The 21,158-nt window shown below is 41.7% G+C and overlaps 1 protein-coding gene across 1 annotated transcript in view; it reads left to right on the forward strand.

Annotated features, from left to right (window-relative positions):
• The window catches only part of Rmnd5a (required for meiotic nuclear division 5 homolog A), a 47,361-nt gene that overhangs the window by 16,349 nt on the left and 9,854 nt on the right, over positions 1-21,158 (forward strand). Inside the window, exons 3-5 of the mRNA XM_003468947.5 lie at positions 10,804-10,938; positions 12,082-12,182; positions 20,631-20,797. Of these exons, the coding sequence (XP_003468995.1) occupies positions 10,804-10,938; positions 12,082-12,182; positions 20,631-20,797 (403 nt within the window). The remainder of the gene's footprint in view (positions 1-10,803; positions 10,939-12,081; positions 12,183-20,630; positions 20,798-21,158) is intronic.

A 21,158-nucleotide genomic window follows, 5' to 3' on the forward strand; every position in this document is an offset into this window, starting at 1 on the left:
GGGGCAGTGGGTGTTCTTGGAAACACCTCGGCAGTTGTGAAGCCTGCTTGGTAGCTCCAAGGCAGTGAGCACAGCTCTGGAAGGAAGTTAGGGGCGAGGTCCATTCAGAGCAGTGGCACTGGAAGCCTTGGGTTAGTGCCTGAATAGGCTGTTGATGTGAATTAGCTTCAGGACCACACGGCAGTAGTGATGTGGCGCCTTCGAGATGGTCTTAAATCATTTGTGTGCAAAGAACCCTGAGTTACCAGGATAGAAGCTACTGGTGGTTTTTAAGACGCCTTAGATTTTGGTGGCAGAGCGTGATCAAGGCACCTGTTAATTCTGATGGCTCACAGTAGTAACCAGACTGGCTGTTTATGGCAGAGAGACCAACCTCTTCTGGATGGGAACCAGTGGGTGAGAGGACAGTGAGATAACCTTGCATCCAAGGTAGCCAATCAGAGAATATGACCAGGGAAAGAACTCGATTCTTTGAGGAAGTCGGGATGCTCTCAGTAACCATACCTCAGGTGTGGGCTGCCCTGGGTCACCTGGATCAGAAAGAGCTGGGTGAATACTTCACCAGCGCTCCATTCTGCTACTGGTAGAGCGTATTTCCCCGTTTCCTATGTGACATCTGTTGTTTTGTCGTAATTATTGTCAAAACCCTCTTTTCCTTGTGTCTTCCTCGTTGGTGACCTGCTGAGCATGTCATCCTTAGGTCTAGCAGCTCTTAGTAGATACTCCTGTGAGTTGTCATCTACCTTGACTAATTTTTGAGGCAAAGCATTTAGATGTATTTGGTGCCCAAAATGGAACTGTGCCTTTGGCCATCAAGAGAATGCATTTATAGTGAATAATATACATTCTGACTTTATGAGGGGATGGGGCATTTGAAGTAGATGTTCCTAATGATATTTTAAAATTTATTCTTACCCTTAAGATTCTAGGTGACCTAGATTCTTCTCATCCATCATATGAAACTATATTATTTAGCTGATAGTGATAATTATGTGTTGGATTATAGTCCAGAGCCACAGAGGAAAGCCTGGATCTTTTAGTGTGGTTCTCTAACAGCTTTTAGTACACTCTCTCCCCCTGCTTGGGACATCTTTTTGCTTCAGCTAAAGAGGAGGTGATGCCTAGAAGCTACTTAGACATTGTAAACAACCTTCTCATGGATGTGGGGGATTCTGTTGGTTAGACTCCATTGATGTAAGTCCTCCACTCTTAACTTTGAACCTGCCAAGTTATGCAAGCTCCAGGGAGCTTATGGTAAAGCTGAGTGGACTCATGAAGTGGTGTTGAGCAAACAGGATAAAGCTGAAGCCACTGTGGCCCAAGGGTTTGCAGATACCACAACAGAGACCTGTGTAACAGACTTGGAATGCTGTCCAGCAGCTTGTGAGTGCCATTTGATGGACACATGCTTCTGTCCTCACAGGATGACAGAGAAGCCAATGGGTCTTTTATGGGCAGTGTTTTTTGTTTTTTAAAATATATGGACAATAGCTGGTCTAAAGTGAAAATTAGACAGCTAACCTGCCCGTGACCAGGAAGCTGTGAGTATTTCTGCAGATTGAAAGAGTAGGGATCTAGGAACAGCATGTGAGGAAAAAAATGTGCCCCTTCCGGAGAGCAAAGGAAGGTTGAGAAAGAACCGATTGATTGCTGGGTGTGGTGGTGCACGCAGGCCTGAAACCACGGCACATTGGTCCTTGCACAGGAGGATCACTGAGTTCGAGACCAGACTGGAATGTGTAGCGAGACCTTCTCAACTCTTGCCCCACAACAAAGGGATCATTTGAGTAGTCATGCATGTACATTAGGTGTGTACAAATTAACACATTCTTTATGGAGCTGTAATTTGTGTGTCTTGCTCCCAGGACACATGGACCACCAAATTGCTGAAGCTGGTGGGCACATACATATTAATATGTTAACTATTTTTAAATGTCCTTAGTATGATCCCTCTTTTAATTAAAGAACACCAGCCCTTAAGATTCTTCAACAGATTGCTGGACGTTGTGGCACTTACCTGTAATCCCAGCATTTGGGAGGCTTAGGCAGAAGGTTCATGAGGGTTTGAGACCAGACTGGGCTACCTCGTGAGTTCAAGGCCCGCCCACACTACTTTGTAGACGCTGTGTAACAACAACAAAAAAAAGATTCAGGGCTGGGGATTTAGCTCAGCGGCATAAGTGCCTGCCTTGCAAGCACACGGTCGTGAGTTTGATCCCCGGTACCAATAGGAAAAAAAAAAAAAAAAAAAGATTCAATGACGTGTTTTTGTTTTCTCAAAACAATATATTGTACTGTTTTTAATTTCCTTTCTTTCAGAAATTCTAGAATTCTGTCCTCATCAGAGCATTTTTTTTAAGTATTTTACTTGGTTACTTGACCATATTTTTTTGTTTAAGAAAATGAATAAAAATTATTACTGCTTTAGGCTTTGGAGATGTGCGTATGTGTTGAACTAAAGACTGCTAAGATTTTAGTGTCTCAGGTCTGCTGTGGTATAGTTAGAAGCTAAAAACAAAGTCCATGGGCCTCAAGATTGCAGACTACTTTGCTCATGTAAAAGTGCTTTATGTACAAATAAAGTAACTGGGAAGGTCCTGAGATAACTTAAAAGTTTGTATGGACTTAAAGGAAGAGAAGCATGCTTTTAGCTAAGGTTTGTAGAGTTTGTATCTTAAATACACCGGGAAGGATGGGTATGATTTAGGGCAGAGTACAACTCCAACTCGGGGTTCTGCGGGGTAAAGAAAGGGTGGGGGGGTGCTTAACTCAGGTTCGAGACTTTAGGATTGACTTGAATGAGGAGGCTGCTGCTCCTGGGAGCAGGGAAAGGTCAGGTGGAGGAGGAAGAAGGCCTGTAGGGTGGGGATTTGATCCAACAGGAGACTGGAGGAAAACAGAGTCAGTGAGGATTAGTGTGACTTCATTAAATAGGGTGACAGTGAAGAGTAGTCAGGGGTAGGGCGAGAACAGCTATGTTGCAGATACTCGGTTGAATGTTTTACAGCATGTATTTCCCCTGTTGCATGTACCTTAGTTGCGTTTGACATATGGGGAACGAGGTATATGATTTAGAAATGGTGGATGAACGCTTAGAAAATGTTTTCACTGAGGCGTCTGTTCTTATCCTGTGTTAGAGTCGGTGAGACCATGGTGGGGCTGTGTTGAAAGGAGATGATGGTTGAATAACTTCCGCCGCTAGGTGGAGCAGCCATGCTGTGAAGCCAAATGCTGACCGCGCTGAGGAGTGAGCAGAGAGGGCGTAGCCAAGTGAAACGGTGACTCTTTAAGATAGCTCGGAAATGCCTGTGTGTAGGTGTCACTGGATATAGGAGGAGGAAATGTGGACAGAGGAAAGTAAATGGAGTAGGTGAATTAGATATATGCTGGTTCTGAAAAAAAAGTTGTTTTGTTGTGGAGTAATGAGGATTGAACCCAGGCCTTTGTACCAGCTGTGCCCCCTAGTCCTTTTAATTTTATTTATGGAGTCATTGGAGACAGGGTCTTACTGAGTTGCCATGCTGGGCTCATATTTGTAATCCTCCTACCCCAGTTCCCAGAGTGCCAGGATTTTACAGGTGGGCACCATTGTGCCCAGCTGCTGCCTCTAAAGTTTTTGTTGTGTAATGACAGTCCTTCCGTACTGTAGTAGAGGAATGTTAGCAGTAAGGAAGGAAAAGTTTAGAAACTAGGTAATTCACTCTGTTAAAGAAAATAACCTAAACTCAGTTCTTTTTTTTTTTGGTACTGAGGATCGAACTCATGACCTCTTACTTACCAGGCAGGCACTTACGCCACTGTGCTAAATCCCTGGCCCCTAAGTAAGTTCTGAAATATAGACATACTTTGATAGATATTATGGGTGAGATTTTTAGAATTAGTGAAAAGGAATATTTAACTGACAAAGTTATAAAGGAAATGGTGATAAAAATCCGGGACTATGGTTCCTAAGAATAAAAGATTTCAAAGTGTCTTCCACCACCAGTAACTAGAGACTAATTCAAGAAAGTGTGGTAGACAGTGTCTGTACTTCTGCAAGCGTGTGGTAAAATACATGCATCATGGTCAAGAGTACATGGTTTGAGTAGGAGCTGCACGTCCTCAGCACATGCTGAGGGGTGCCCTGCTGCCGGGCCGGCCAAGGTGTGTGCTGCGGGTAGGACGCTGCAGTCCTCCCCGCCCTTTCTCATGGCAGCCCTTACAGAGGAGCCAGAAATAGATGAGCCTGGGAGTGACGAGTAGCCCTGGAGAGGATCTGGTCTGTGGTGGGAAGCAAGCCCAGGCGCCAAGAGGACCTCTGTACAACTCGAGCATTGTGACACACAGCGGCGGTGAGCTGTTCTCTGTTCCTCCACGGTGGGTATCCGCACCTGTGTGAAGCAATTGTACTCTGCCTTTTTTGGTCCGAAGATCTTTCTCTGAAGAGAGGGGGGGAGTTTGGATTTCTCTACCATCTGTCATGTGGCATCATTGGCTCCAACCTATACGTACGCCTGAGTTTTTCGTACTACTGCTGTTCCAACTGCAGCTGTGTGATCTAGTTGATAATGATTATTTGTTGAATTATAGGTCCTGCCATGGGAAAGCCTGGAACTTAAAAAGGTCAGGTCTGATACTAGGATGCAGGGTCAGAGAATTGCCCTGGACCTGGAAGATCCACTCTGTCTAAGCCTGGAAATGGAATATTGTGTGTAGTGTAGCCTCCAAGTCAGGTTAAGCAGAGAGAGAAAGCGAGAACCTACTCAATAAGCTGTGCAGATTAATCTAGTCTGTAATTGCAGTCAGATAGGTTTTGTTGGCTTTGTGGAAGGATCTTGCTGTGGAGCCCAGGCTGTCCTCAAACTCAAAACTGTCTTGCTGCCTCCAAAGTGATGAGATTATAACCCTTGTGCCACCATGCATGGCTCTTTAAATTATTTTAAATTAATGAATTTATTTACTACTTATGTTAACTCATATTCTAACTCATATAGCTCATATTCTGTAATGAAGATTCTTATATTTCTTTTTTTTTTTTTTGTCTTTTTTCGTTTTTATCGGTACCAGGAATCGAACTCACGACTTGCAAGGCAGGCGCTTATGCCGCTGAGCTAAATCCCCAGCCCCTATATTTCTTGCTGTAGCATCAGAAGATCAGGTTGCGAGGCTGTTTGATAGAAGCACGGTATATTGAACGATTTACTGTTGAGTGGATACTGGTAGAGGGTTTTAGAACATGGTTTAATTTAATCTTCATCAACATTTTATAAGGTTGGGGTCACAGGCTGGGAATATAGATGTGAAAACTAAGATTAAGTAACCTGGTTGAGGTCATGGAACTAGAGAGCAAATGTAAAACCTGAGATAAATCCAGATTTTAAAATGAGAACCTCTCTCAACTGGCATTTCTTAAAGAGAAGCAGTTCTTAGTGCCCTAAGGTACCTGTTGTTTGAATTTTTCTCCCGTGCCTCTAGGATGGTAGGAGATGTGTCTGGGGAGAGGGAGGTGGCAGTTAATAGTCACTCAAATAAATTTCCCTGATCTGTTCTGATAAGGAGGCAGTGAGGGGAGCAGATTGGCCAGAGCAGAAAAGTTCTGTCAAATAACAGTGAGGAACAAAGATACCAGAATGTGGCAGATGTTGAGAGATCCTGGAGGATTTGAGGCTATAAGCTCAGCAGAGGGGCCAGGGGTATAGCTCAGTGGCCTGGTAAGCATGAAGTCCTGAGTTCAATTCCAAGCACCTGCCCACCAAATGCTCAGCAAAATGGTTTGGCACATTGTTCCCCTTTGTTCACAAAGTAAAGGTGAACTGGTGTGAATCTACTTGTCTCTTCACGGAGGAGAGCAGCAGTGGCTAGAAGCTAGTGCTGCCCTCTGAAGATGCATCACACCTGTAATACCAGCACTCGGGGGGCTGCGGTCAAGTTCAAGGCCAGCCTGGACTACAGAATGAGTTCAAGGCCAGCCTGAACTGCTTAGTGAGACCCTGTCTCCGGAAACCTGACAAACACCCTCCCAGAAAAGTGATGGCCACATTACTAGATTTACTTCTCCACCTGTAGTTTATAAAACACTTTGTGTGATAAATGCTTAAGTATGTATTATTTCATCGTGGGCTGTGTGTGTCACTGTCAGCTTTACCAGATAGGCATTGCCAAATTTTTCCCTAAAGAGATACCAACTTGCAGCTAAACCTATAAATTAACTGTAACTTACCATACACGTGTGGCAGTTCCTGCTTCCTTATTACTCACCTGTGTGTGATAGCATCAGATTTTAAAACCTTTTAAAATTAATCAGGTGGGTGTGGATTAGGGTCTAGCTGTACTGATTTCACCTTTCTTCGGTGGTCTTTGAACTTGAACATCTCCTCAGGTTTGACCCTTAGTTAGGATTGCCCCCTTTCGTGAATTTTGTTAACTTTTTTTCCTGTTAGGTTGTTTGTCTTTCTTATTGATAGGAGATTGTGTTTACAAGCTCTTCTGAATATTAATCTTTTATGGGTTGAGTGCAAAGTACCTGTCTTTTCCAAGTTAGAGGAACTCAAACCCAGGTCCTCTTACTCTGATGCGTGTCCTCAACATTCTCTCATTGTTAAACCACATTAACTGGATGCTAAGAAGGAAAACTAATTGCCAGTAGTTCAACAAGACTATATTGCTAAATTTGTGCAGAAGTTTTTCTCCAAAGTAGTTGGGAAATTTTTAACAAATAACATTTTTAAGAGAATTTATACTTTAAGAAATAGACAAATTGCATGTTACTGTTAAATACTCAATAATTATGTTTATGAAATCTATTTGAGAAAAAGATAGCTTTTTGATAGTGGAAGCAAGTACTGAAAGTCTGACTGGTTTGTAAGTATGTTCATGTTTGGCCAGAATGGTAGAGTACTCTGTAACTTACTTCCTCTCAGCCTCCAGGCTTAGTGTGTTGAGGGTTTCTCTCTCCAAACCCTCGCACCCCCTCCAGGGGACACACCCTTGAATGTGGGTTTTTTTTTTTTTTTTTTAAGCTTTTGGTTCATTTGAATCCTTCCTTCTCGTTTAAGAAAAATGTGCCAGATTTTTCATTTTAAAAGTATGAGAGGAAAAATTATAGTAAAGCACAGATGCTAATAATAGTCAGGTGTTTCTCCTTAGCAGCCAGCTCTGGGCTGGTTTGTCGTGCTGCTAATTCTGGGCAGCCATGCACGTAAGCGTGGTCACCTAGCAACAGAAGCTGGGCGCAGTGCCAGTTCTGATGCAACAGTGTGTAAGGACCTGCAGTTAGAACAAAGGAGTTGCACACTGCCTCTCATTCCCTCCACCTCTTGTTATCATCTGAGCTTCTTTACTACCTGGGACCAGAATAAAAACTACTAAAGAAGTTCTCTCATTCACCTGAGTGGCTTAAACTAGAAAATCAAGAGTGGTAGAAAGAAGCCCAGAAGACTGCATTGCTCACTCACCCTTATTTGTTTCCAAGAAGAGCAAATAAGTTTTAGGGCATGAATATGGTCAGAGATACTTTAAATGGTTATTTGATTTTTCTCACTCATGTAGTGGGGGCCCATAGTCATAGTAAGTGTTAATGAAATAAATGTTTATGAAGGACAAAAATGCTGTAAACTTTAACAAGACTGAAGGATAGTTTTTTTTGTTTTTGTTTTTTTTTTTTTTTTTGTCTTTTTCATTTTCATCGGTACCAGGGATCATTGCAAGGCAGGCGCTTAGCGCTTATGCCGCTGAGCTAAATCCCCAGCCCCTGAAGGATAGTATTTAAATGTTAGACTCTTTAAAAGTTTCTAGGTGATCAACATCTTTTTGTTTGTTTGTTTGGAGATTAAACCCAGTGCCTTCACACTGAGCTCTATCTCCAACCCTTTTTATTTTTTATTTTAAGGTATGATCTGGCTAAGTAACTAAATTACCCAGGCTTGGGTTTGAACTTGTGATCTTCTTACCTCTGCCTTCCAGAGTGCTGGGATTACAGGTGTGCCATCATGTCTGGCTAATTTGCCATGTATATTAAGAAAAGTATTCAAGGAATTTTTTTTTGTTTGATCCGAACAGATACTGGTAGTGGCTTATTAAGTTCTGCCTTGATGAGTAATGCCATAATGTATAATGCGAAAAATTGTCTTCGGAAATGTATCTTCTAAAGTTGTTTCATATTTTCCTGTAGGATAGGTACCTGATAGTTTTGTTAGGGGTTGATGAGATTGGAGAATAACCACCAAATGGATAAGCAGAACTCTGGAGGTTGTGTTTGGGTTAAATGAAGTTAACAGATCTGGGAGGAACCTGTCTTAATTAGCCTCAGTGATTCTTGGATATAATATGCACTTAGACAACACAAGAATAGTAGGTGAATGCTTGAGTTTGTAATGCATTCTGTCATCTTCATGTATCCATTTCTATTCATGTGGATGGCCCTTTGGGGAATAAAATGAGACAGTGTAACATCTATCCTCTTTTGAGCCTCTGTTCTAATCCAGAAGATGAGCAAAATAGAACACTCCAGTGTTCTAGTTGTTGTAAGTAAACAGAAATAACTTGCTCAGAAGTATCAGTGACCGTTATAAAATTATATCTACAGAATCTGAGAGTCAGAAATGGAACTTGAGAACCTTGCACAAGCAGTCGAGGTTCTTCAGTGTTAGTGAGTGAACCATCCATTCAGTATGTGTAGGGTCCCTGATTCAGTCCCCAGCTGAGAAAGTCTGTGGTTTTGTCTGAATGATTCCAAATCCTGGTTACTGGCTGAATATCTAAAACAGAGTGGCTAGCTCTTTATGGAGCAGAACATTGTGCTTACTGTTGGAGAGGAGCCGTCTCCAGTATCGTGGTGATTGGGGATAGCTAGTTGTTTGTAGGCGCTGTTGGAGTTTCCTTACTATCTGATCTCCTGTGTCTAATAAAAATTCCTTATTGATGAGATGTATTTCAGCAGCAGTTGAGTAAGATTGTCATTTTATATCTAAATGATTTTATCTAGTTGGCTTGTATGTGGGTAAAGATGTAAATGCTAGAGGTTTATTGGGGGCAGTGCCTGTGAAAAATGAGGGGGTGGAAGTGAATGTGACCAAGGCCTTCAGATCCTGATGTGAATATGCATCTCCTGTGCTCTTGATGCTTTGGGTGTCCTTGTTATGTGGAAAACTGACATTGGCAGTTGTTTTAGAGCAAGTCTGAAAATCAGCACATTCATCTGAAAATGTGTTGTTTTCTTTCGTCTAGAACTGTGCTAGTTTCTTCATTCCTAAAGGATAATTGCTCTGGGTATAGAATTTCAGGAATAGTGCTCCGCCACCTTTTTTTTTTTAAACTTGAAAAATGTTGCACCACTTCTTTCTGAATTCCATGGTTTTTTGTTTGAGACCTCTGTGCTCACTGGAGCCACATTCTCTGGCTGCTTCCAAGATTTTTTGTTTTTAGGTTTCAGCACTTGACTGTGCAGTGTTTGGGTAGGATTTCTTTTTGGAGTACACTGAACTTCTTGAATCTGTAGGTTATTATCACTGGCAAACTTGGGAAGTGTTACTCAGGTATTAAAGCTTCTCATTTTACTTTTCTGATGATGTAAATGTTAGATCCTTTGTCTTTCTAGTAGGTTGTTGAGGCTGCTCATTAAACCTTTCTTGTGTTGTTTGAATGGCTCTTCACTGACTTTTCCCACTGCCTGTTTTCTCCTTTTCTGAGCCCATCCAAGGAAATTTTATTATTTTGGTTATTGTGTCTTCTAAATCTTCACTAATAAACCTTTTTGTCTTGTTTCAAGAATGCGAGTTTGCCTTTATTCTTGGGGTACTCTGAAGTCTTCTGAGAATGATTAGTATCTGTTGATATTCTTTTCCTGCGTAAGCTGAGATTTTCTTGTTTCTTTGTATGCTAAATAATTTTTCTTTGTACCTTCAACATTCTGATGGTTTTGTTTTGTTCTGTTTTGTTGATACAGGGTCTCACTATCTAGCCCAGGCTGGTCTCCAGTTTATGACAGTCCTGCCTCAGCCTGTCGAGTGCTGGGATTACAGGTGTGCACCACCACACCCAGCAATATTTTGAGTGTTAGGCTTTGGTACTCTTCATGTTGTGTAAATTCTGTGGAGAATGTTGTTGTGTTTCAGCAAGCTGTTGCCCTGATTGGATTCAGACCATAAGCACTGACTGCTCTTCTCTAGGTGGTTGTTTTCAGTGTCAGTTTCGTCTTGTGTGTACTGTAGCAGCCTACCTGACTTTTGTTCAGTTTCCAAGTCTATAGTATGCTGTTTAGGGTCAGCCCTGCACATGCATAGCTCAGGCTGCACAGGAGCACATACAGTGCTTTCTCACCAGATGGCAAACCCCTCTTCTCCCTCAGCCCTGACCTCTGTACTGCAGTTGTGGGGACACACCATGGCTTATTTAGTAGTCTTTTATTGATGGGCACACATGGTTTCTCCCCTCCATTCCCCATTACAGACAGCGGTGTACTGAGTGTGCTTTTACAGATCATCACTGTGTAATTCTGAAAATATTACTGTAGTTTGAGGCCTAGAAATTAGTTTACTCATTGTTTTCACAGAAGTTACATTAGCTCTGTATATTTTTCCTAAATACTTTGTAACGTCTACAGCCATACTACCCTAAATGTGCCCAATCTCATCTAAATACACTGTAAAGATATGTATTTTTATTCTTTGAGCACTAGTCCTTGTAGAGTTCACAAAGAAGCAATGAGCAAATTCCTTCTTGTGATAGTTTAGCTCAGTTGGAATTGGGTGCTTACTGAGAATATCTCTGAAATGTAGATCATTCCTTCCATTAGGTGGATGTTAATGATTCCTTTCTCTTTTTCAGAATTTTGATTCTGACATCAGCAGTGTGGGAATAGATGGCTGCTGGCAGGCAGACAGCCAGCGGCTTCTCAACGAGGTGATGGTGGAGCACTTCTTTCGACAGGGAATGCTGGATGTAGCCGAGGAGCTCTGCCAGGTATTAGGGCGCAACCTGGGGGACTGGAGCAGAAACAGGGCTGGGGGTGTGTGGCTCAGCGAGAGTGCACTTGCTCAGCTTGCAGGAGGCCTGGCTGTCATCCCCAGTGCTGCAGAAACAGTGACAAGGCCACCAGCAAACCGGAGCAGGGGAGGAGAGAGAAAGAAAGAGAAAAGAAAAAGAGAGGGAAGGAGAAAGTTTGAATTATTTACAGAGTGGAGAGAGCCTTCTACAAATAGATTTTTAGTATTTTAATTATTAGGGATTATTAAGAAATCTCTTTTTTTCCCCCCTTAAGTGGTAAAAATTGTGGTCCTAAAACTTACTATCTGAATTGTTTTTTTGCTGCTGGCCCAGTAAGCTGGTTATGAATCAAAGGGATCCCAAGTGGTGCATATAGCAGAGATAAGGAGAGGGACTGTAAACATTGTTCTTCTGATTTAGCCCAGTTTAAAGAAATTTATCAAATGAATTTCAGACTAAAATGTGTATCAAGCGAGTAGTGCTTCTGTATTTCCACTAGTGACAAGCACAGGGATCTCAAAACAGTTCACCAATATCTCATAGTCCTAATGGCAGCTGCTGGATACTGAAAGAGAAACAAATAACTAGCCCAAGGTGTGCAGGTTCGAAGGATCTGGGATTCAGTCCCCTGTTGATGTCTCCAAACTGTTCTATTTTAAACTATTCAAATGAATTAGTAAATTAGTAGCTAGGGCCCAGATAACAGTGGCTTAAACAAAAATGATGTGTGTTTTTCATTCACAGAAGCAGCAGGTAGTTGATAGGCCCACAGCACAGGTGGTAGCTCTGTCCCATGCAGCTCTTAAAGATAAATAATATTCCATGTAGCTCTGCTGTTTTTAGGGCCTTTGTATTCCAAGAAAGACAGAACGTGCATGTTTATACTTCATTGGCCAAGATTTACATCTTGGAAAGCATAACTCAGCTTTATTCCATGGGCATGGAGCCAGCTAAGATTTGGGGGTCCTAGTAGAGTAGTGCGGGAGGGCAGTCGTCAGTCTCCACCACAGAAACATATGTTAAATGGCTTGCCCCATAGTTTGTAATCTAGAGTACACTTTTACCACTGCATCTTTATTGGTTACTTATTGCTAACAAATGTTCTTTCTGCTTTTTCAGGAATCTGGTCTTTCTGTAGACCCAAGTCAGAAGGAACCATTTGTGGAATTAAATAGAATATTAGAAGCATTAAAAGTCAGAGTTCTGAGACCTGCTCTGGAGTGAGTTACTGAGTTTTTCTTTTGGCTATTTATGCGAGAACTCTCTAAGAAAACCCACTTAGAAAACACATTAAAGATCTTTAGATATGTTTATCTTACTCTTGATTTAGAGAAATCACAGGAGGATTAGTTTCTTTTAGCCAAATGAAATATGGGGAAGTGCAATATGAGAAAATTGTATGGCTTATTTAACTTCCCAGTCAGTCTGAGTTCCCACGAGAGAAGAGGGTTTCCGACGTCCCCGCTGTCCCACCGCTCTGCACCCTGGAGTTGTAACTGAGGCACTGTTCTTCAGGCGGCACTGGTCTGATATCCGAGCTCCCATAATGTGCTAGCATTTGAAGACGCGATTGAGTTGTTGTTTGAACTAAGTGGTATGCATGAAGACTGCAAATACTGTACAAAGGCGCTCTGTTCTTTGTTACTGTAGATGGTGATGATTCATTCTGAACCCATCGATACAGTTACCTGAAATTACTGAGTAGACTGTAATAAATGTTATCCTAGAGAGGGGTAGCAAATTTTTTTGTAAAGTGTGAAATAGTAAGTATTTTAGGGTTCGCAGACTAAGGTGTCACATGTATTTGTTTTATTTTTTAACCCTTTAAAAATGTAAAAGGTCATGCAAAGCAAGCAGCAAGCCGCACTGTACCCATGCCATGGATCTGACTCCTTTGGTAATGTTTCAGTGTGAGATTACCAGGACATATGGAATATATAGCTCACAAAATAAAGAAAATAAATTGGATGCTAGAAGCAGTGCAAGGGTATAACCTTAGAATCCTGGTGTTAGAAAATGGAAAAATTGCTGGGCAAGGTGGCCCACACCTGTGATCCTAGCACTTAGGAGGCTGAGGCAGAAAGAAAATTACCTTGAGTTTTAGGTGTCTGGGCTACATGGTCTCTAAGTCCAGCCTGAACTACATGGCAAGACCTTGTCTGGGGGTGGGGGTGGGTGTGGGCGACAGAAGGAAGGAAAAGTTGAGCTGGGTGTGGTGGTGCATACCTAAAATCCCACCTTGGGAGGTTGAGGCAGGAAGATCAAAGTGAGTTTGAGGCCAGCCTGGGCTACTCAGCCTGCACTGCATAGGGAAACCCTGTCTCAAAACAAAACAAAACAAAACAAAAAAAACTTGAGTTGAGTTTGCAAAATCTTTCCCTATAAAGGCTGCTTCAGAATATAGTCCTGCCACATACAGCGAGGGTTGTTTCACGTCTGTGTCACCAGTTGATCCTTTTCTTCCTCCTCCTCTTCCTCCCCCATTTCCTCCTTACTCTGTTTCTCCGTAATCTTGGTGGAGGAAGAGCAGCATCTCTTATTTTCAGTTTACATTTATCTTATGAAGTTAAGTTTCATCTTCTCTAAGTGGGCTCACACCTTCATCTGGCAGGGTCCAGGGCTGTAGGCCTCTGGCCTGGATTAATGGTCTTTTCATACCAAGAGCCATCTTCATGTAGAGGGATCACCACTGAGGTATGTGGCCACCGTAGACCACAGAATTTTTCCCAGGCGGCTTGGTGAGTATTTCACCATCATCTCTGGGAAAGCTCGCAGCACTTTTTCAAACAGTTTGTAGTTGTGTTTGCAAACACCTCGATGGGATGCCTTATGGAACAGAAAATAACTGAATGGTTGTAGAAAAGAAGGGGGAAAGGTTACAGGTTTTTGCAGAAGAGAAAAAACAAAGCCAAAACCAAAGAAGAGACTCAGATGGAACAGGCTAAAAACAGTGCCCGGGAGGCAGCTGAAGTTTGTGGAAGTCCCTCTCCAAGGCCAGACATTAGGTGAGGATTGGAAATCCAGAGGGGTGGCAGGGCTGCTGTCATTGTGGTTTGGTGGAGTGTGTGACCAATGGTTCCGAGGGTGAGAAAATGGTTGTACGGCTCAAGAGCAATTGCACTTCAGTGAATAAAATATGGTTTATAAGAGGCAAACAGTTACAGAAAATGAAAGCAGAGAAAGCAGTCACCAAGTACCTGCTCGTGGAGCTTTGACTGTCACTGGAAATGAGAGTGGCACTGACCAAGCAGTCTCTGGTGTCTGCTCTCTTGTTCTTAGCTGTGGCTTCTCGTAGGTGGGCACTTTTCCTGCCTCAGGCATTGTTTGATAGCCACAGAACCATCGAGGAAGTGAGGCCTGGGTAGGGGCCAGTGGAGAAGGGCAGTCACAGCTTCAGCAAATCAGAGTTTGTTTCCCTAGAGTTTAATTTTCTCCCTCCATCCGATTCATTCACCTTTGAAAAAACAGGAGAGTTGATCATTTTGTAACTCATTCGGCCTGTGCACTTAGCCTGATAGAGAAAAGTACCTCTAGTAAAGAGAAGCTAATTAAAAATGTGAAGACACCCAGCAGGAATGATCCAGAAGAGAAGGGAACACAGTGGACCTGCGAGGCCAGAGGAGGGGGAACACTTGGAGAAGCACCCTGGTTTCTCGTCTGTTCTGCATTTACTGCTTGTGAAAGTACGTAGGAAGTTCCAGGACTATAGATACTCCTCCGGAGAAAGAGTCTACATTTTCTGAATGTTACTTTTATCAAGGGCTCCTCCATGTCGTAACTAAGTAGGTGCCTGAGCAGTTACTAGAGAAATTAAAAACGAGAGAAAAAATTTAAATTTCCCTGAAGTGAAGTGTTTAAAAGCATGCAGAGCTAAACCTGCTGACAGTTACTGTTATTTATTAGGTTTGTAAAAACCTCTTATAAGTTTTAAGTACTTTTTATCACCAGTGTATATAGCTATGCTATATAATATGGTAATCAATTACCCCGAATAGCTATTGGCCACCCTTACTAGTGTCTGCATTGCTGAGAACCTTGTGTAACATGGGTGTGGGTGTGTGCAAGTAGATTAAACTGTTCTGTGTGGTTATCTACCAGAATGTGTGGCACACACCTGTAGTCCCAGCACTCGGGAGGCTGAGGCTGGAGGATCACTGTAAATTTGAGGTCATCTGGGCTACATGTGCATTCAAGCTGAACTGCATAGTGAGACTGTGTCTCAAAATAAATGGAACACATAAGAAAAAGACTCACATCTACTCTGAGGTAGTAATATCTTCCAATGGTGGACTCAACCCATTTCTTAGAAGTTAGGCGGAAATATTTTGGCCATGAAATGTTAGCTATCTTTTTCTGTTTCTAAAACAAAGTTTAGGGTTCTTAATCCTAGGTTGCAGTTGGATTATAGGATTTTTTTTGTTTGCTATTCTCTGAAATTTTTAGGCATTTTATTCAAATAGCTGTCATGTCCCACCAAGTCTATATTTGTAGTTTTAAGTGTTGCTCATTCTCTTGAACATGAACTTTTATCTCCAAGAGACTAGAAGATGTTTTACTAAAAGAGATGAGAAAGGGAAGGTTTTTATGAGCCTTTAAAATTACTGTGAAAGAGCTGGGGATGGTAGCATATGCCTGTAATCCCTTACTCAGGAAGCTGAGGTAGGAGGATTTCAATTTCGAGACTAACATACTCAATTTAATGAGACTGTGTCTCAAAAAGGACAAGGATGTAGCTAAGCAGGCCCTGGATTCAATCCATAATACCGGGGGAAAAAAGTCTATGAAAGGTTGTAGTTGAGTGTGCTGTGAGACTTGTCAAGAGGTATTTTCTTTGAGAATTACCAGAAATAGATACCTACCCAGACTAGCAGAATTGTAAGAGTAGAGAGATAAACAGACTAATGCTGGTCACTTAGTCACTTTGGGAGAGAACAGCCAACAGGAAAAGTAAAATCATTATTTTTGGAATGATACGGAAACTCTAAACATGCTCCAGGTAATGCCAAGTCTTCTCAGCACCCTGACAGAATAATTAATGCTTATGTTTCTGTTGTATAATTGTCAGTGTGGGTTGCTTCAGCTTAGACACCTAAGTTAAGTAGTATTGTTTTGGGGTCTGTTTGTGGAAGGAGCCCCAGAAGTTCCCTCCCTTGAGCCGGTGGTGGCGGGGACCAAAGGAATGTGACATTGCTGATCTTGCTGAATGTTGTGCTGTTCTATCTCCAGTGTTTTCCTAAGTAGGGGTAATTGCAGATCTCTTACATTGGTGATCTGGAAGTGGAATTTTAGAAAGTTAGCAGAGTTAGTAAGTGAGTGTGTTTAGTTAGCTTACTGTTTGGTATAGTAGAGATGTTTTTGTCATTGAAAGTCAGAAGTCTCATGCTGGAAATGCTATTATCCAGAACATGGTACTCTTTCCTAATACTTCATAATCTTGTTGTTTGACTTACATGTTTTTGGTGCTTTGTTGACTACTAGGATGCTAACATAGTTTTATGCTTCTGTAATTTTGACTGCCTGGTAGTCTTTGAATTTGATTGTTATCAGGTTAAGATTATAGTTGTCTAGCTGAGTGTGGTGGCACATGCCTGTAATGCTTGGAAGGCTGAGGCAGGAGGATCATCATGGGTTTGAGGCCAGCCTGCCTCAGCCTGAACTGCATAATGAGACTGTCTCAAAAAAATTATGTATATATAATTTTGTGTGTGTGTGTGTGTGTGTGTGTATAATGATCTTTTTCTTGTTCTGCTCAGTGAATCAAATTCCTGGATATTCATTTTGTTTATTTGTTTTTAACATAGTCCAGGCTGACCTCAAACTCTCAGCAAACTATCTGCCTCAGCTTCCTGAGTGCAGGAATTAGAGGCATGTGCTGCCATGCCCGGCTCATTTTTAGTTTTCTAGCTAAGAGAACTTGAAAAATTTTGAAGATCAATGAATGCATGCATGTAGTTCTATTCCAAGATAGTTGACACTATAAAAATCAGAGTAACTTTCAGAATTATATGGAAGTACGCAAATAATTGTCATGTTTTAAATATAATTTCCTTATTCAAAACAGGATAGTGAAGAACTTGCAGTTCATCATTCCTTAAACATTTGAGATGCTTATTAAATGTCTGTTCTGCGTACTCAAGGTTATAAAAGTGGGTAACTGAAAGAGGGATCTGGGCATCAAGGGAAATTGGATATAATTAAAACAATCTGAGAACAAATGACAGTAAAATGAAGCCAGGACAAGACCTCAGCCTATAGGAAGCTAAAGCACATGCTTTGTGACCATAAAAATCAAGATAAGGTGCTCCATGCTCTTTCCATTCAGAGTGCACTGTGAGCAGAATGCTGCTGGTGGCTTCCATGGAGCATTCGCTTCCCCTTCGGAGCCCTTTTTAGAAAACAGAACACCAGTTTGACAGTATTGAGGCGAAGTATTGAAGTTGCTTCTATTGAAAGAAGACAGTGCTATAAATACAAGGATTGAAGAGAGAACTGTACAACGAGTGAAAAAGCGTCTCATCAGCTCAGAATCATCATGGAGTCACTGATGTTAAGCCGCAGGGGAGCTGCTGCCGTGGGTGAGAGGGCGGCCAGGAGATGGGTGCCTGAGTCCAGCCGTCAGTTCAGGCAGCATCTGAAGAAGGCAGCCTGACGAGAACTGAACCAGGAAAGGTGTGGAGTACAAAGTGGAGATTGAAGGGCCTGAGGACCTTATTAAAAGGCAACACAGAAAATGTCTTTAAATGAAAACCTGTACTGTCTGGCTAGTTAACTGTACCGGGGGTCAGGAAAACAGATGTGGGCTCATGGGTACAAGCCTGAGGAGGTGACAGGGAGGTCCGTCCTAACAGCAAGCTTAGCCTTAAATGTGGTTCAGTGTGCTGTGGCCGTGGGGTAGACACAGGGTGTTTCATCTTCAGATTAGACAATGGTATTTTGCTAGGAAAGGAAAAGCTTGGAAATCTCTTCTGCCATAAGAGATTTTTTTTTTTTTTTTTTTTTTTTTAGGTACTCAGAAGGTAAAGACAGCTGTTTCTAATTAGAATAAGAGACATGACTTTAGGCAATGTGAGGGTCTGACGTGTGTGATTCAGTGTCACAGTGCTTCCCTGACATTTTTGGGTTTTTGTGATGCCCTCCCCTCCTTCCCAGTTCCTTTTTTTTTTTTTTTTTTTGGTTCCTTGAGAACGGGTTTTACTGTGTAGTCCAGGCTGGCCTTTGACTCACTATGTAGCCCAAGATGGCCCAACTCATAGTGATCCTCCTGCCTCAGCCTCCTGAGTGCTGAGATTATAGGTGTGCACCATCATGCCTGGCTCTTCCAGTTCCTTTGTATGGTTGTCTTTTTATTTTTCTAAACATTTATTCTAATTATTGCTACTTTTTGATGCTACTTTTTTCTAATTATTTCATAACCTTGTAGGAAACTTTGAAAGTTTGTAAAAATAAATTCAAATAATAAATTAAGAATTGCATTGTCTAAATGTTTGTTCATTTTTTTTTTTTAAAGGAACATGGGTATTTAACTTGCCACACTCAAATTGATAATTTAGAGCTTAAATTACCAGGAAAAGTAATTAGTAATTATTCAGACCTTTGAGTAAAAAAAAAAAAGAGGCTAAGAAATTGTGCTTGTTCATTAGCATAATGATTTTCCTATTGCAAAATATAAAGTACCGTGTTCATCATCATCATGGAAAGCGTCAGCAAGCGTGGACTGCTTTAGAAATGGCTGTGCTGCCCACTGCCCCTCCAGCTGGTGGTCTCTCAGGTGGCCTCTTAGTGATTCAGCCACCCCCTTTCGTCCCCTCAATGTGGTATAATAGCCCTGCCCATACTGTAGCAATTCATAAGTGATTCTTGAAATCCAGTTTCCTCAGAGCGATTATTCCTAATTGTCCAGCATCTAAAAGTTCTTTCCTATATGTCACATTCTACCCCCCCACTCAACCTAAGTCCTAGACATTCTCTTATGGAAATAAAAAGTTACTCTGTAGGTACCTACAAGTGGCTTTGTCCCTTTGTTGAATTGGCTTTAATTTTTATTAAAATTGGTAATTACTTTTTAATTCCTTTGCTTGATGTTGCAAACGCTTGCATACATTCTTTATATCAGAAACAAGAAGATTATTGCCGCTCCTTACATGTTAGCAGGTACACTGGTTCTGTGGTGAGTGGAGGGCATAGGATAAGCTTCTGTAGTAGCCGGATTTAAATGCCTTCCTTGGAGCCAGGAGTCCAGAAGGTGCCTCGCAGAGTAGGACACCTGGTTCCTTTGGCAGCAATAGTGGCTGAAGGACATTCACAGAGAATGGGGTCCTGTGCCATGTTGCTGTCAGCAGGTTCCTCAGACTTGGTGTTGCAGCCTGATGACACTTGATGTGCCAGGAAAGGACCCTTGACTTAATTAAATTTAAATATTTTCAAGATCCATATTATTAATCACACACCTTTGATGTCGGAGAAGTGTAATGATTTGAGCATGAAATTAGGCACATCAGCAGAGGGAGAAGACATTGCAACCCAGTTTTGGGGAAAGGTGGGATCCAGAAAAGTGGTAACTCCTTGAAGCCTGATCCTAGCCAGCTGTTTCATTATGGATAACTTGAAATATTTCACTCTTGTAGCTTGTGGAGCTGCTCAGAATTTATATATATATGGGGTCAGAGATAGAGCTCAGTGACAGAGCACCTGGCAAATGTGAGGTCCTGAGTTTGATTCCTGGTACCTTCCCAAAAAAGAATTTATATTCATATCAAGTTGATTCCAGTGGTCTTCGGTGAATTGGGCTAGCTGGAGAATGTTTGTCCAGCAGAGTCAATTTAAAATGTAAGATGCTAATAACTTCTATATTTGAATATTTTAGAGAAATAATACTTCTCTATCACTTAATTACAGAATTTGATTGTGACAGCTGGTTGGGATATTTTTCTGCTTTACTGCCCCCCTGATCTCGTAGTCTTAGCTCAAGATGGATTATTCCAGCTGTTCAGCTTGTTGAGGCCTAAGCCACTATACTTTGGATCATTCAGAACCGAGTAATGTTCTTTCCCTTGTTAATACTATTCACTAACTTTTTGGTGTGGGGAAGATACTCTGTGTAGTTTTGTCTTCCTGGTATGCTTGAAAGCACTTTGAGAGGAAGCATTTTTAATTCCAGAGTGATCAGTACAAAATCTTTCAGCTATTGAAAGTTTAAAAACAAGTGATTTTCTTGCAGAATCTTTATAAACAAGCCATATGGTATTGGACATGGAACCCAGGGCCTTGTGCATGCTCTGTGAGCTCTGTACCTACACACCCAGCCCAGCAGGTCAGTTTAGGGGGGAAGAGCAGTGGGCCTGCCCTGGGGGGCAGGTCCTGCATCTCCTGGCTGACACCTGCTTCAGAATATGGTCCTGTTGAAATCCAGTTGCATCAAGGCGGTCATCACTATTGATTGAAAACTTTGCCAAATAAGTGCTATTACCTAGAACCTGTAAGTGGAGTTTGTTAAACTTGCTTTCTTCACAAGTCTCTGCAGAGGGGTTGATGTAACCACAGCCTTCCACGAGATGGCAGGCCAAACCCTGTTTTGCATTACTGTGTTTCCAGTGATTTTAGATGCACCTTGATTGTATTCTTGATTATTGTTAACATTTTCTTGCTTTTTTTTTTTTTTTTTTTTTAAGATGGGCAGTATCAAACCGAGAAATGCTGATAGCACAAAACAGCTCTTTGGAATTTAAGCTACACCGACTCTATTTTATTAGCTTGTTAATGGGTGGAACCACAAATCAGCGAGAGGCTTTGCAGTATGCTAAGAATTTCCAGCCATTTGCCCTCAATCATCAAAAAGGTGAGTCTAGAGTCAGATGTCACAATGCTTGGAATAGATGTCATCACCTGTGAAGTTTAGTTTATCTTAACTACATTTAATGTACATATTTGCTAATGAACTAAAACAACTATGGGTGGCAGTCACATCCAAAAGAATTGTAACTGGCTGTGAAACAATAACAAAACATTAAAGTCTCTGAAATGAAAAGCTTGAAAGAGACATTATATATTGGGAGGTTTCCTGTTAAACTCAGAGAAAACTAAGAAAGAAAGATTATATCGTGCTAGGAATAAGAGTAGAACACTTGCTGAGTGTGGCTGTGCATACCTGTAATCCCACCACATGAGAGGCTGAGGCACGAGGATCAGTCTGAGTTCTA

This window comes from Cavia porcellus, unplaced genomic scaffold (genome assembly GCF_034190915.1).
Source record: "Cavia porcellus strain 051 isolate PalLab524CR breed Dunkin Hartley unplaced genomic scaffold, mCavPor4.1 scaffold_18, whole genome shotgun sequence".
Classification (NCBI taxonomy): domain Eukaryota; kingdom Metazoa; phylum Chordata; class Mammalia; order Rodentia; family Caviidae; genus Cavia; species Cavia porcellus.